Consider the following 15,722-nt stretch of genomic DNA (forward strand, 5'->3'; position numbering starts at 1 on the left):
TTTTATGTTAATAGAAATAAAATTTTTTCAATCACTTTATATTACAATGTCATACAATCCATATGACAACAGACAAAAAGCCATATCTAGACACATTATTTCGCCACCTGATGTCAGTTTCGTTAAAACACACTCATGGAGTTGGTTTAGAAGCACAAATGAACAGAAACATCATTGAGCAAATGTTATGTCAAACTACATGTGTACAAAGAAAATCCCAGCGTTCTCCTTGTGCTTTACAAAGGCTCAACAAATCTGTACATGTGGACGCCGCCATCGGAGTGAATCATTTACGCTGTAACCTAGCGGTAATAGTTCTCGTCTGATTTCTTGCACGGTTGAGAAGTGAGACAAGATACAGCAGTAAGTCTCAGGGCCCGTGCTTCTCTGATAAGCTGTGTATTATTATTTTTTTTAATATGCGCCTCATTTGACATTAAAGTTGTTCAATACACCAAACCTGAATAATCCAGGAATCACCTCTTAGGAGACAGACAACACAACATCATGTCTTACAGTTTAAACCTCTTACAAAGGGCTCAGGGCTGTTGTTGTCTGTCCAGGAAGCTAAACTACACTCACCATTACAGCTTGCAGGCTCTGACCTCACCAGAGCCCAAACTGCAAGGGAACACCTGAAAGAATAGTTTGACATTTTGGGAAATCCACCTATCGGCTTTCTGCTACTGAGGTTATGGTCAGAAGAAGCATCTCCCCCAAGCCTTGGACTCTAACACGAGCCATTAGCTTAGCTTAGCACAAACTACTGAAACAGCATCTGGCTCTTTCTTAAACCCAACCAAAGTCTCCTCTCCAGCTAAATATTTTTGATAAAGTGGCTACACAACATTCTTTTCCACATTTTAGAACAAATTCTCAGCTCTAGTAGGATGTTTGCATTTAATCAGTGCCAGATGAGCCATTTCTCCTGTTTCTACTCTTAATGCTAAGCTAGGCTAACAGGCTCCTGGTTGCACCTATATATTTATTATCATTAAAGTGTTAGAAAAGTGAGGCCCAGTGGCTGCAAGTGCAACTGTGACTAGTTTACTATTTCCATTTGATGCTACTTTAAACTTCTGGCTCACTGTATGTGTGGGGGAAATCATATCACCTTTTTGCTTCACTACATTTACAGTTTATTAGTTGGGTTGCAGTTTCGCATTTTTGTAAAATAATCCCTATATGAATTCTAATTTACGCTTACTTTTACCAACTGGAACATTAGCGCATCAATAATTTAATTTAGTAGAATAGCATATATATATATTATTCTAAAATGGACCACTGTGCACAATGACTACTTTTACTTTTGGTACATTTTGCAGCTAGAACTTTTTACTTCAGTCTTTCATATTTCTATATTGTATTGGTACTAACATAGGTCCAACACTGTATCGCACACATGTAAGAGAGTGATCAATCTTCTCTGCTAGAATGCGTATTTCCCAAAATGTCACACAAATCCGTTATAGTGAGGTGGTCAACAAAAATTTTCAACAGTAGTCATTTTTGGCTTTGTAGCTTAGTCCAGAAGGTGAGAACCCATTCACAGTAAAAGGTAACCTCAATAATAATAAATACTAAATGGAAAGATGCCAAAACATCATATTTTATGTTACAATAACAATACACAGTTTTAAAATAACTTGTTACAATATCATAAAATATTTAGCTGAAGAAGAAATTTACAAAATAGGTATGTAAATAGTTAATCTCTTCTTTTCCATGGTTAATTATTGTAAGGCGGGACATTTTGTTTTTAATCAAGCAGCGTCACCTGCAGCTCCCCTAATCTGATATGTTACAAGAAATAAACATTGAACATTAATTTCACTGGCATCCTACCCGGTATAATGGGATTAATCTTAAGATTCATCTCTAATTTATTTAAAACCACAAAAACAAGCAGAAGAGGACAGGTAACTTTGACTGGGTAGCATGCTGAAGTTTGAGATGGTACATGAGAAAAGTGGTTACTAATAAACTACCTTGAAGTAATTACTCAAGTCGGATACAAAAAAGACGAGACAAAGTTCAAACTAACGGGTGACAAAAGGCTTCTTGCACAGCACTGGTGGTACCAGAAAACCAAAAGCCGTTTGCCTATGATCCAAACATGTCGCCGTCTTAACTGAACATGCATCCCTCATTTCAAAATTGCTTCGCATTTTACCTTTTACCATTTTGTGAAAGAAACATCTAATACAGACATAAAGACAGAAGTTATCATTAGTGGAGAATGTGGATCAGTCACAGAGATAACCTGGAATGTAGCCATTGGCAGTAATCAGTTCATCAAATTTAAGAAAAGGTATGAAGCAAAGCATATTTCCCTTTCACAAATAAAGAGGGAGTGCATTATCATCCCTTCTGCTCGCTTTTCTGTAAGGTAATGAGGCCTCTCTTTAGTCATTGAGGTGAGTGTGCCAGAGCAGAAGTGGCAGCACAGTGTCGAGACACGGATACCTCGTCGCTTTAAGGATCATGCGCCGCTTGCTGTGAAACCCGCACAGGGCAGTCGGGCATCAGGTTGCGGGACAGAATCTGATTTACATTAGTACAGTGGGGAAGTAGGACGACGCTGTAAACAACCACAAAACAAAAAAAGAAAAAAAAAAAAACTTAAAGTGCCTCCTGTTCTCTTTCACAGGCAAACCACTGCTAGTCAAGCTGTATTGTTTGAGTGTTTATTTGACTTTATGCGTGTATCTGTATGTGTGTATGTATGTGTGTGTGTGTGTGTGTGTGTGTGTGTGTGTGTGTGTGTGTGTGTGTGTGTGTGTGTGTGTGTGTGTGTGTGTGTGTGTGTGTGTGTGTGTGTGTGTGTATGTATGTGTGTTGCTGCCTTCTCCTTTTTGTAACAGTCATTTCTCTCAGTTGCAGTTGTTTCCCCACTGTGTTTGTGTGTGAAGATGAACCCATCAGTGACCAGGATACTGAGGTGGAGAGTACGGTGGTGGGGCTGCAACACAAGCAGGAAAAAACAGAAAACAAATTCAAATCTTCAGTATACTATCATTGAGTTAATATTAAACTGCCAAATGTATTTATCTTTGCTGTAATTTCATACAATTTTATGCTACTGCAATTACAGAATTAGAGAAACCCATGAATTATGAGTGCTCAGGGCATTGACATTGGCCCTGAAACAGACAAGAACCACACATGCATACTGACATTTCAACTGCAGGTAAAGCCTGACTGGTCGTGGGAATAACTGAGAGACAGCAGTCAAACTAGCAGCTCTGCAGGGTGCAGATTTTTATCAGGTGATATTTATGAGGACTTAAGATCTGCCAACTGCAAATCAATCTATTATTGGTCGTCACAATGTGCCTGACTTTAGCAGGTCTCTCTCTGTGTTTATAATGTTATTTTCATTTCTCACCCACGTTCTGCATTACATCACAGACCTGTAAGTTGCAGGATGACAACTCTGTGTGGCGTGAGCTTCTGCCAGCGTGACTCACAGGTGTTTCTATAGGTTTTGGCCGACCTCTAAGTTCACGTCGCTGCAGATTGGCATTCTGCTTACAGCCTCATGATATTATAGGGCATACAAGCTGAGAACTGCATATATTACTTGCATACGTTCATGCTGGTTTAGCCGAGTCAATTTTGCCTTATTAGAGATAACAGTGATTTACAATGTGACTTTTTGGGTGTTTTAATGTCCTTTTTGCATGTTATTGGTGTTAACACATTTTGGCAACGGTGTTTACATATATTTGTTAACTTGCAGTGCTCTGGCTGTTTCATGCTGTCACACAATATTATCTCCTCTGATACGCCTGCTGCAAATCCAGCAGATTGTTAGCTAAAGGAGGGGCAGGCCAGTAGCAGCCTGTAATTATGAATGCACTGTTGACCAGACAGTAATAAACCCATCACTTGTCCCTGCTGACTGCTCAACATCCACTGTTGGTACACATTCTCAACCCGTTTATACTCTTCTCCTGTGGGAAAGGAGCTGGAGGTGGCAGCTAATTACATGGTGGGGTTTTCTTACACAGATCACCTCCAAACGATCATGGTGTGCCACAGCATAACAACTCACAGAAGTCCACTAATTACTCTTATTAATTTGGTGACAAAGGGCATGGTGAAATCTTTATTTGTGTGCTGGGGCAGTTAAATGAAGACCCTATGCACAACAGTGCAATTAATGAAAAAAGTTACAGATTTAAGTGCAAAAGACTATTTCTTTTAACATGTTTTTGTTGTCATGTAGCAAAAAAAAAATATTGATACAGACAATCACACAAAATGTAGACAAAATATCTTGGCCACCAAACCTTACAGCCCAGTTTCTACCAATTTCTTCCTCAAACTGTGAGGAAAGTTATGTTGCTCTCACCTTGGCTGTACATAGGATCCATCGGGTGTGGTGGGTAAGGACCGGGCTGCATCATTGGGTATTGTGGGGGCATGCCAGGATACTGAGGCGCCATAGGATAACCTGCATGTGGGTACTCGGTGGGTCCAAGCGGTTTTCCGTAAGCATCATACATGGGCTCTACTGGGTAGCTTGCCATGGGGATCTGCTGGGCTGTGGGTCAAAGAAGTACAGTCAGCTATGAAGGGGAAATATAACCTCATGGTAGCCTGTACAGACATAAAGAGAAGAGGTCCTACCATCATAAGGTGTCCTTCCCCTCTGCTGCCTTCTCTGGTAGAGATAACAGCAGGAGCACATGAAGCAGCAGACCATAGTTGCAATGATGGCCACAAACAGGAGGATGGAGGAGGCAATTCCAGCTAAAGTGGTGGGGCTGAGGAAAGAGGAAGCGGAGAGAGAAGAATTTAAGTTGCAATGCATTCCATTTCTTACTTTGATCATTTTGCCTCACATAATTCCTCCCCCTTTCTCCTGCTAATTATGACTCACTTTAGGGAGGAAGAAAGGAGTGATGGTTGTGATGTGAGGCTTTTGAATCAGACACCCTCTTTACCAAAGACTGACCCTGATATCACATCCAAGTAAATGATGTACACCCTGTCTCTCTTGGCCTCCGCCAGATTCCATCACCTCATAATCTCAGGAAAGTAACAAAGCTCTCTATTTCATCTCAGCCTCGGCCACCCACTGATCTGCTGTCCCAGCAGGCTTAATAAGCTGTAAGTTGTCTGTTCGCTGCTGGATAGTGATGGATGATTTCCAGCGCTGTGGAGGAGAATTGCCATGCTGCAGCCTCTCAGGTACAAGCTCGCTTACTCCAGCATTATCACATCCCCTCACAGGAGATCCTGGCTTTAAACACCACTGAAAGTACAGATGGCTGATGTGACAGAACCACTAATGAGAACATATTACAGTGATTTAGTCAAGTGCAGCCACTGAACTACGGGAACAGGACTGTGTATCAACGTCGAGTTTAGAGTTTTTTTTACAAAGACTTTCTTGGAGAATGTATAATGACATATTTTCTATATGTGTTTATAAAATGTCAATCAATTTTTCTATCTATCTAAATCACTTTCTATAGAAACTATTATTGCCCTATAATCTAAATATCATAAAGAATACAACTTTTTACTTCCAGTTTAAGATTTTTGCATTTAAATATATATTGCAACTCCCTTAACTCTACAATTCATTTGTGACTATTTAGACCTCACAGCATAAGTCATGTAAAATATATGTAATAGTTCATATTTCCCTTGACTCATCCTTCATATTGTATACAGTAGGTGCTTATAACACGTATACCATTTTAGATTTTAAGGTTAGCATCCTTGCTTTTGCAACTGTGACACTTCAGTTTTCCTGCTTAGATTTTACTTCATGCTGTTCCATGATAAAAAATTTATATTCAATTGCTAAACCTGATTTCAATGTGAATGTTTTATTGAAATAAAATAAATTCCTAAATTCATTAAGTAAAACTTTGAAGTTAAGTCATGATGTTGCAAAGAGTTTGTGGGAGAAAATGAAAATTTCTAAGCTTCTTTCAATCACCTCTTGCTGTTAGTTTCGGTCACATGACTCTGAGCTGATAAAGACAATGAGAAGGAGCTGAAAGCTTCAAAAAAAAGCTAGTAAGTGGACCTCAGGAATTACAATTATTCTGTCCCACAGAAGTCAAGATGGGCTCCTGTAGTATGTTGTACTCCACTTGTTTTACTACGTGATACAGCAACTCATTAAAAAACAATTCTGAATTTAATGTTCTCTATTTTGCAATATTTTGTTGTCTGTTTAATGAATTGTCTTTAGCTGAAATAAATGGTTCCAATTAACAGCTGTTTTAATTATTCACTGATTTCCAGTTTCTACACATACTACCCTGCACAAACTAGAAGGAGTGGAAACTATTGTTTTTGCTATTTGAGCTTGAGACCAAAATGAGACACAAGCAGAGGCAAATTACAGGAAAAGTCCTCCACTTCTCCAGTGAGGGGATCCACTGTGGTCGTAGGGGGGCATTTTGCTGACATGGTATGGATCCACTTGTTCCCTCTGAGAAAAGGGTCACTACAAATCAATACAAAGTTGCTCTGAGTGATCACCTTTATCCTGCAATGAAACCTTTCTATCCCTATAGGAGTGGCTACTTCCAGGATGACAATGCCCTCATCTATACAGGACAGGGGGTCACAGAGTGGTTTGACAAGTATTAAAATAATGTAAAACACATGCTATTGTGTTTCACCAGATCTACATCCAAATGAACACCTATGGGATGTCTTGGAATGACATGTTAGCCCTGTCTGCACAACAAAAAGTCAGTCAGTAGTCCAGCAAATTATCAAGCTACTGTTAAAGGAACGTAGTTTAAGGCGCACAAACATCAATTTCACTCTACTGGTCACAGATTTTTGTATGGTGCTGTATGTCTGTATATGTTTTGTCTGAAAAATATTAGAAACTGTTAACGTCACATCTTCAGATTGTTGGTTTTATCAGTCCAAAAAGAAAAGGCACAAATACTCACATCAATAAAGCTCAAACCATTAAATCTTTGGTATTTTCACTTGATAATAAACTTCAAAAAAATTAAGTCATTATAAGAACTGATATCGATTAACTTTCCGCTAATTGGCTAATTATTTCATTAGATTCATCTCGACCACATAGAAAAAAAAAACATTGAGTTCAGGGCTTTTTCTTACGCATGGATTTATATATGTAAATGTCCAAGGTTTTATCTTACAGGAAAGAGATTTCTGTGAAAATTTCCTCCTGAAAAGCAACAAAGCATCAGCCTGCTTTTAGGAAATGAAGGATACGGGATCCTGCAGTGATAGCCTTGAATCACAAACCCAAACACTGACTCTTGGCGTTGAGCAAATGAATAATTAATGAACTGAATCCAAACTCTGTTGATGCCGCGTCCGCCCTCACCTGAACTGGAAGAGCATGCAGCGCTTCTGCTCCCGCTCCGTGATCATCTTGAAGGCGTCCAGGCAGCAGTAGCGCCGGTGGCAGTTCCCACAGCAGAACGTGATGAGAGGGCAGTCGAAGCCATTGTGCCAGGTGCCATTTTTATCCACGTACCACAGACAGTCCTCGTTCCCGCTGACTGCAAAACAAGTGCGACACAAAGCGTTAGGCGGGATGACACAACAGTGAAGATGATCAAAAAGCCTGAGGGAAAGAAAGAAGCAGCAAAATGAAGGAAACAGCAGGTCGACTTCAGCTTGTTCTCACAAGTGTTTACTCTCCCTCATACTGCCTTTCATTTCTACTGACATGCTGTTTGTTTTGTCACATTTTCAAAGTGAGAGGAGTCTTGAATGTTCACTTACAGCTACAGCTTTGTTCTGCCTTCAGGAAAAAAGAAATGTTTATTTGGAACATTTACTGGTGCCTCTTACTTACATCTTTCTTACTCGAGACCACAGACACAATGTATTATTCAACACTTCTCCGTCTCAGAGGTTGAAAACTGATTCAGATTCAGGTATCCTAAGTCACCCATGAGATTTAAAGGACTTACAGGGCTGCAACTGAGGATCATTTTCACTACCAATGAATCTGCAAATTATGTTATGTTGTTCGACTGATTCTGTGGGCAATAAAAGAAAAAAAATGCCTGCCACAACTTTATACAGCCCCAGATGATATTCATAATTTTGTATTTTGTCTGCTAAACTCTATAAAAGCCCAAAACCAATATAAGACAAGGTAAAGCAGCAAGATCCCACCACATTTAGCCCTGTAAAAAAAACACTGTTGCAGAAACACGTCAATTTTATTTTTTTTAAATATAATTTTCTATTGTGTGTGTGTGTGTGTGTGTGTGTGTGTGTGTGTGTGTGTGTGTGTGTGTGTGTGTGTGTGTGTGTGTGTGTGTGTGTGTGTGTGTGTGTGTGTGTATATATATATATATAAATAATGTTTGCTCATTTACTTCTATATTTGGGTCTACAAATTATTATTATTTCTATTTTTTAGTTTTATTCTTTTGCAAATTTTTTTTCTATATTTGGGTTTTTATATATATATATATATATATATATATATATATATATATATATATATATATATATATATATATATATATATATATAAAAAAATAAAAATAAATAAAATAAAATATTTTTGCATGGGGTTAAGGAAGTGGAACAAACAAAAATTGGTATTCTTCCTTGAAAAATTACCTAAATGATTAACTGAATATCAAAATAATTAATTACTTTTTTGTCAACTGATGAATTTTGCAACTTTGCTCTATTCTATTTTTTTTTTTTTTTTTTTTTTTAACCAGTGTAAAGGAAAATCTGTATCCACAATTATCTACCTTAAGAAAAACACAAATGAAAAAAAAATTCTCAAATGTTTCATTTGTGCAGTTTGAAAAGATTGGGGGTTTGAAAGATTATATTTCATGCATTGACTGAAAAATAAACATATTGTGAGCTCTTATTTGAGCAGAAAATTGCATGCATGATTATGTTTTCCACAACATATAATTTAAGGCAACATTAAATTACAGCCTGTTGACGACAACCGCATGTGTGCAGGCTGCTAAAAGCCAAGCTGTTTTGTATATTTAAGGAGGTTTTCCTCTAAAACCTGGGAGAAAAGTGACAAATGATGCATGACATCTTAGACCACACAATCTGTGTAAATTCAGGAAATATTATTCATCATCCTCAGAGAGCTGCTTTTCTTGTTGAGCTGAGTGTATTAAACTGATGGAAAATCCATCAGAGGCTGTTCAGTGTTGAGCCAAGACCTATATAGACTTGGCTCCTGAACCTGGTAACACTAAATTTGGACAACGACCTTTAAGTGCTGGCATCTACAGTACATATTCTGCACTTTGATACAAGTTAAAAGCAAATATTGACTAATATTAGTATTGTTTATTCGTGTGCACTGCTGTAAACACACAAAATGCATCTCAACTACTGTGTGTCACATTGCTGTCTTTGTCAGACATCTGAATTTGACAAGTAACGCAACAACCCTGCAGTGGTTGTTTGCGAAACCGTTTTAAAGAGGCGTGGATTCAATGTTATCGTCACTCTAGAGGCTGTAGTTAGTGGTCGAGTGTGCCGCAGATACTGGCACGGGTTTTTATTGTTTTGTTTACTCCACTCCCAAAATATGAAAGCAGGTAGGCCAAGTAACAGACACACCTTTCTCCACTGAAGCTGAATCTGTTGCTATTTCCTTGATTAATTTAATAGTTGTTTGGATGAAAAAATGTCGGAAAATGGTGAAAAATGTCACTCAGTGTTTTCCCAAGATAACATCATCAGACGTCTTGCTTGTTCCAGAACCAAAAGATAGTCAGTTTACTGTCATAGAAGACTTAAGAAAATAGAAAGTCTTTGCATTTTAGAAGCTAGAATCAGAAAACATCTTGTCTTTTGATTCATTAAAAATTTAAAGACACACTGATTACTTGATTATGAAAGTAGTTTTAATCTAATAGCAGGAAATTAATCAAATGATGGTTGCAGCTTTATCCTCTGTATGCAATGCAGTTCAATGGCACCCAAACTGCAGCCTTGAAAATATTCATGAAGTTTAATAATTGCTGCAACAAAACCTGAACTTTATAACTTAAATGAACATGAGACTTATTGCAGGAGGGTAAGGTCATTTTAAGTGGGGTGGATCTAACAAACTGGTTAGTGAGAGTATAAACTCAAATTTAGACGTAAACTTGTGTTGTGATATGACTTTACTATACATATTGCTGTTTTTAAGCAAAAACTGGTGCAACAAAGTCAATAAACAAGCCTCCTTTATTAAACATATGTCTCACATTACTTTTATATTATCTGTATAAATCCCATTCTTGTACTGTTTGTACTTGTACTTCTTATCAGCTTATCAGTTAAATGTAAACAAGTTTGTATGTAAAGCTACTATACAAATTTAATGTCTGTAACAGCCAGAGCAGGGGTGTGAAACAAATGGCCTGCGGGCCAAAAGCGGCTCACCAGAGGGTCCAATCCGGCCCACAGGACGACTTTGCAAAGTAAAAATGAATCCTTACTGTGAAAATATTTGAAGACATAGAACATTGTGCAGTATAATGTCAGTCAGCAGCTTGAGTACGACAGAGTTTGGTTTGGCGGAACCCTGTTGTTGATGTACTGCCAGAACTTTTATGCATTTTTATGTACACATTTTATATATTTACAATGCAGGAGGACAAATTAACTTTTTCCATAATAGTTTCCACTTTAGCTTGTGTGGTGTGTCAGTTGAGGTGGTCAGGATTACTACATAAATGTGGAAATGAATGGAAATTTAAAATGATTTCTCGATTTAGACAAATTGTAAACTATTATATCGTTCAGTTCCAGATACCTGTGACTAAATGTTTTGCGCCTTTGTAGATACTCTGTGATCTCTAAGTTGTAATGTGAAAATGATAAACTGAGGCATAATATTGTTGAAACTGCACTTATTTTTCTTCTTTAAAAAATGCAGGTTGTAAAAACGACAGCTCATTAAATGTGAATATGTACTTTTTTGGCACTAAAACAAAGGGAACATTTTGGAGTTGTCGTAATTTATAGGTTACTATGTTATGACTTTGCTGGTTCGGCTCACTTAAGATCAAACTGGACTGAATGTGGCCCCTGAACTAAAATGAATTTGACACCCCTGAGCTACAGAGTTGTAAAATAAAGAAACCTACAAAGCTGGTAGCTAACCGTTAGGCTAATGTTAATATTAGCTAGCATCCTGTTTACAGAGTTGACGTTAGCTTAACTAAATAAGACATAACGATAAACATATATATATTTTTAAAAAGATATTTAAATAACTGCAGAAATGCCGGTAGAGTTAGTTGACAGAGGACGGCACCGCTGGAAGCCAAAAGTGGCCGGACAGTAAACGGTTAGCGGTTTAGTTGTAGTTATCCAGGCCTGAAATAAACACCGACGTTTGGGCTTTTAACGGCAGCGAACAACCAGAAAGCAGCAAGAGACCGCGGCGGCTGCTGAGGGCTGCTAGCTGGCGGTGCCCTGCGGTTATAAACGGCTGCAAATAAACAGCCGCCGTTCCGGTAGGCATAAAAACCAGCAGCCGGGATGAACCGTGAAACCGTTAGTTAGCGGCGCGGCCTGGATGCAGAGCCGTAATCTTACCCGGGGAAGTGCAGAGGACGACGGCCAGCAGCGCCAAAGTCAACGAAATGAGGGACATGTTGCCCGTCGGAGAGACCATCCCCATCCTGAATACGAACCGAGAGGCTGTTTTACTGAGCAGGTGCTTTCATCGGTGGGAACGAGCAGAAATGGTCGCCGCTAACGGTCCCTCTCGGGCATTATCCTGGCGTGGGAACAGCACGGGAGACGGGACGGGCTCGACGGTCGGTAATTTATCCGTCGAAATGACACATCGCGGCTGTGACGCCGTTCACCCGGGACGAGGAGGATGCCGCCTTCACGTGCTGCCTGCAGAGTCGGAATTAATAGCCATCAGTCTATTATCGAGGATTTGCAAGCGGAAAAATATAACCATTCAACTAGCATAAATTGGTTTAAGAAGTTATAATGTCAGGCCTTTTCTTTTCTTATTAATCTTTAAACAGTATTCAAATCATTTTACTGGTTTGAGGGAATTAAAGGAAATGCTTTTAGATAATCTGATGTAATATCCTGGCACTACAAAATAAGCCTCAGTGTGCGTTTTTAAAATACGTATACAAACTTTTCGTTACCGTTAAAATAAGTCACGCTATCCACTGGGTTGAAAAACAAAACAAAACAAACAAACAAAAAACGCCTGTGAGGGTAAGAAGCCCCCTATTGACATCAACGATTTTCAAAATAATTCTACCCTTGCTAATGTTAGATCACTGGCAAGTTAGCCAATATAGCTAACCATTTATTATAATTATTATTATTACTATTATTATCCGTCTGTTTACTTTATGCTAAGCTAACAGTGTTAGTGCTACATTAGCACTAGCTAGCTATCTTGAATTCTTTGCTAGTGTTGGTAAAAACTCCCTGCTTATTTAGCATTATTTTTACGTCATTATACTAATATTAATAAAGTTATGTTTTTCCTAGACCTCTCCACTATCAATGAATTGGCAATAGTCAAATTATTTTAAAAATCTAAGCCATTTTCAGTATGTGCACATCTTTATTTTACAGTCTATGTATGTGCAATATCGACATTTGACAATAAGGTTAATCTCATGCATTAGTAACACTTTTTTAAAAATATTTTTAATATTGCTCAAAGTGACTTATAAGGTATGATTAAACTGTCCTCTAAATTACCTCACTGAAGCATAATTATTGTGTACATTTTATAGTGATGTTCAAAACGATATTTTGCGGGGGAAAAAATGTCATTATTCTTCAGTGGAAGTCTTTCCACTACATTAGTCGGTAGTCTTTGACAGAAAAAAAATGAAGTTACAAAAATAGTGGCACCAAAAAAAATTGCAAAAAAAAAAATTAAAAATCATTATGCACAATAATTAATTTCAGAAAAATGCAAAATATGTTATCAGATCGTAATTGTCGATGCATTAGTGTGTTTTTCTTACTTTTTTGAGTAGCGTACGAAGTGCGCTGATTTTACAACAGCCCTGAATGCATCACCCCCCTCCTGCTCCGCCCCACCCTGATGGAGAAAGAAAGATTTGTCTCAGTGTGAATGTTATCGTGTACCTGGAAACACAGCAGCGCCTCAACATGTCAAACACTGAGTACGAAGTGGAAGATCATATTCAGATCATAAATTAAAAAAAAAAAATCTGTTATCTGTAAGAGATTAAAATTGGGCCACATAAACTCAATGTGATGGGTTTGGCTGTGATGAAAAAGGCAGTACATTTGTGGATTAGCAGCTGCTACCAGCTCCCCCTTCTGGAAAATCTAATAATTTGCTAGACGTCCTTCATTTGCATGCATTAGAATGTATCTCCCATGTAAAAATGAAAAATATCTGTACAATGTGCAGTCAAAAACACTATTACACATTCATGGTCGACCCATACAGGTGTTTTCACTCACCTGTCTGAGCCTCTTTGCTGCACCTGATGGGTTGGGAGACATTAAACATTTGGAAGTAAAGACAATAGGCACATTAAACATGCTGTTTTTGTCTCGTTATAAGCCAGCAAATGTCATCATCTGTCCTACAGACTTAATATCTATAATGCATAGTTACATTTTTGCACAAAAACACTGTTAAAAGTAAGCAGCTCACTAGATCTACTTCAGTTTTTAGCTTTTCAAACTTAAGAGTGATGATTGTCGGTGATACGGCCCACCTAATGGTGGCTGAGACGCAACACAAAAGTGAACCATATTCTCAGTCTTTGCCTTTGAGGTTAGACTCATCACTGCTGCCGGCTTGGTAACAGCCCAGGCAGTTTAATAAGCCTAGGATCCAATTTAAATGTCATGAAGACATAAAACCTACATGTATACAATAAAATCAATTATAAAATAATCATTTTGAGTTTGGTGACTTCAGTCCAGAATGAGCTTTGAAGAGTATTATCTACAAATTGTACTCCTACTCCTCATATGCAGTTTCTCAACAACATATTTGGCCGAATGTTTCCCATTTTGGTCGTTACAAAGCAGATAATCGGCTTTTCAAGAAGGAGGAAGGTTCATATGTCATACTACTGCCATCTTTGGCGTAAAAAAATCGCCTATACATTTCTGTTTGGGAGTGTTGGGTGGTGAGTCTCTCCCTTTTAACGTGTCTGATCTTCTCCAGGTTCCAAGCAGCCACAGAAACAGACTGTTAAGATTTGATTATGGTGTATTTAATTACAATACATACTAATCAAATATGTAAATGCTAAATTCTATCCATTCTATTTAACATACTGGAATAAGTATTTGTTATTTCAACACATGGTATCTCTACAACAGAACATCTGTTTGACACCCCTGCTCTAAAGCAAACGGAACAAGTCAACATACCTGACATGAATAAACTACAATACAAGATCTTACCTACCTGTCGAACATTAGCAGGAGAAAACATTGTCAAAAAGAGCAGCTGTCCACCAGTACAAACGGGTTAACAAACCACATGTTTGGCTAAATCTATGGGTGGCCAGACTGGATATGACTGAGGCTGTTTAGGAGAGAAGGGAGATCAATGATCCTCCTGCACTCCTTTTGTTTTGGGCTGTCATCAGCCAGGAACCAATCAATTGATCCACCAATCACTGCCTCATATCCTCTCAATCCAACTAGCCTGTCAGGCATTCACATCTGGTGAACATCATTCAGAAATTCCATATCACCTATATGACAACATACAACCTCAGTAGCCTCAGTTGGTTTTGCAAACTTTGGCGTTTCAGATTAATATTTTATTATTTTTTTACTGAAAAGACTTTGCAGTTGAGCTTTAATATCCAAGTTAATGCTGAAGTTAAAGGCCACCTCTGGTGAAAGTGAAGTTGTTCACCTTGTTAACTTATCTGTGTGGTGTTTTTTACATGCTAGAAGATGCATCATGAATGAAAGAAGCAGTCAAAGTGATGGCTGAACATTTCCCATCTTGATCCTGCAGCACTTCAATGACATCTCAAAAACACAGATTTAGACATCTAGGGGTTCATATGCATCAAACCTCAACAACCAATCGCTTCAACTTGCAGGACTTTCTATGTCATTCTCATGACAATTATTCATTATGATAGAATCTGTTTCTAGTTTGAACATCCATCCATCATCTATACACCGCCTGATCCTCATTAAGGTCGCAGGGGGCTGGAGTCTATCCCAGCTGACTGAGGGTGAAGGAAGGAGACACCCTGGACAGGTCACCAGTTTATCACAGGGATACATATACAGACAATCACACTCACATTCACAACTATGCACAATTTAGAATCATCAGTTAACCTCAGCATGTTTGTGGACTGTGGGAGGAAGCCAGAGAACCTGGACAAAACCCATGCATGCACAAGAACATGCAAACTCTGTGCAGAAAGATCCCAGGAAGGCCGGGACGCGAACCTGGGATCTTCCAGCTGCAAGGTGAAAGTACCAACCACCAATCCACTGTGCTAGATGTTTTTATGGACATGTTTTTAAAGGTTAAATCAATGACCAGAAAGCAAGTTTAACCACCAGTTAGCTGCACCGTATAGTAAATATGCTGCTTATTTTCCCACAATAGGTGTAAAATTTACAGCACAGTCAAAAGCCAGTCAGAGGCATCACTGAGAGTGATCACATCCCCTCAGTGTGGCTATAACATGGAGTTTTCAGCTACAAATATCCCATTTTATTGAGAAATAAACTAAGAA

General features: G+C 38.4%; 1 protein-coding gene across 1 annotated transcript; it reads right to left on the reverse strand.

Moving 5' to 3' along the window:
• Window positions 1-402: 402 nt before the first annotated feature.
• shisa4 (shisa family member 4) lies at window positions 403-11,856 on the reverse strand. The gene is made up of 5 exons (XM_023294469.3): window positions 11,566-11,856; window positions 7,349-7,526; window positions 4,639-4,775; window positions 4,361-4,552; window positions 403-2,965 (listed from the first exon to the last, which is right to left on the reverse strand). The coding sequence occupies exons 1-5, from the start codon at window positions 11,648-11,650 to the stop codon at window positions 2,925-2,927; spliced, it is 633 nt and encodes a 210-aa protein (XP_023150237.1). The 5' UTR covers window positions 11,651-11,856; the 3' UTR covers window positions 403-2,924.
• Between the last annotated feature and the right edge of the window lie 3,866 nt (window positions 11,857-15,722).

The sequence above is a fragment of the Amphiprion ocellaris genome, chromosome 5, assembly GCF_022539595.1.
Source record: "Amphiprion ocellaris isolate individual 3 ecotype Okinawa chromosome 5, ASM2253959v1, whole genome shotgun sequence".
In the NCBI taxonomy this organism is placed as follows: Eukaryota; Metazoa; Chordata; class Actinopteri; family Pomacentridae; genus Amphiprion; species Amphiprion ocellaris.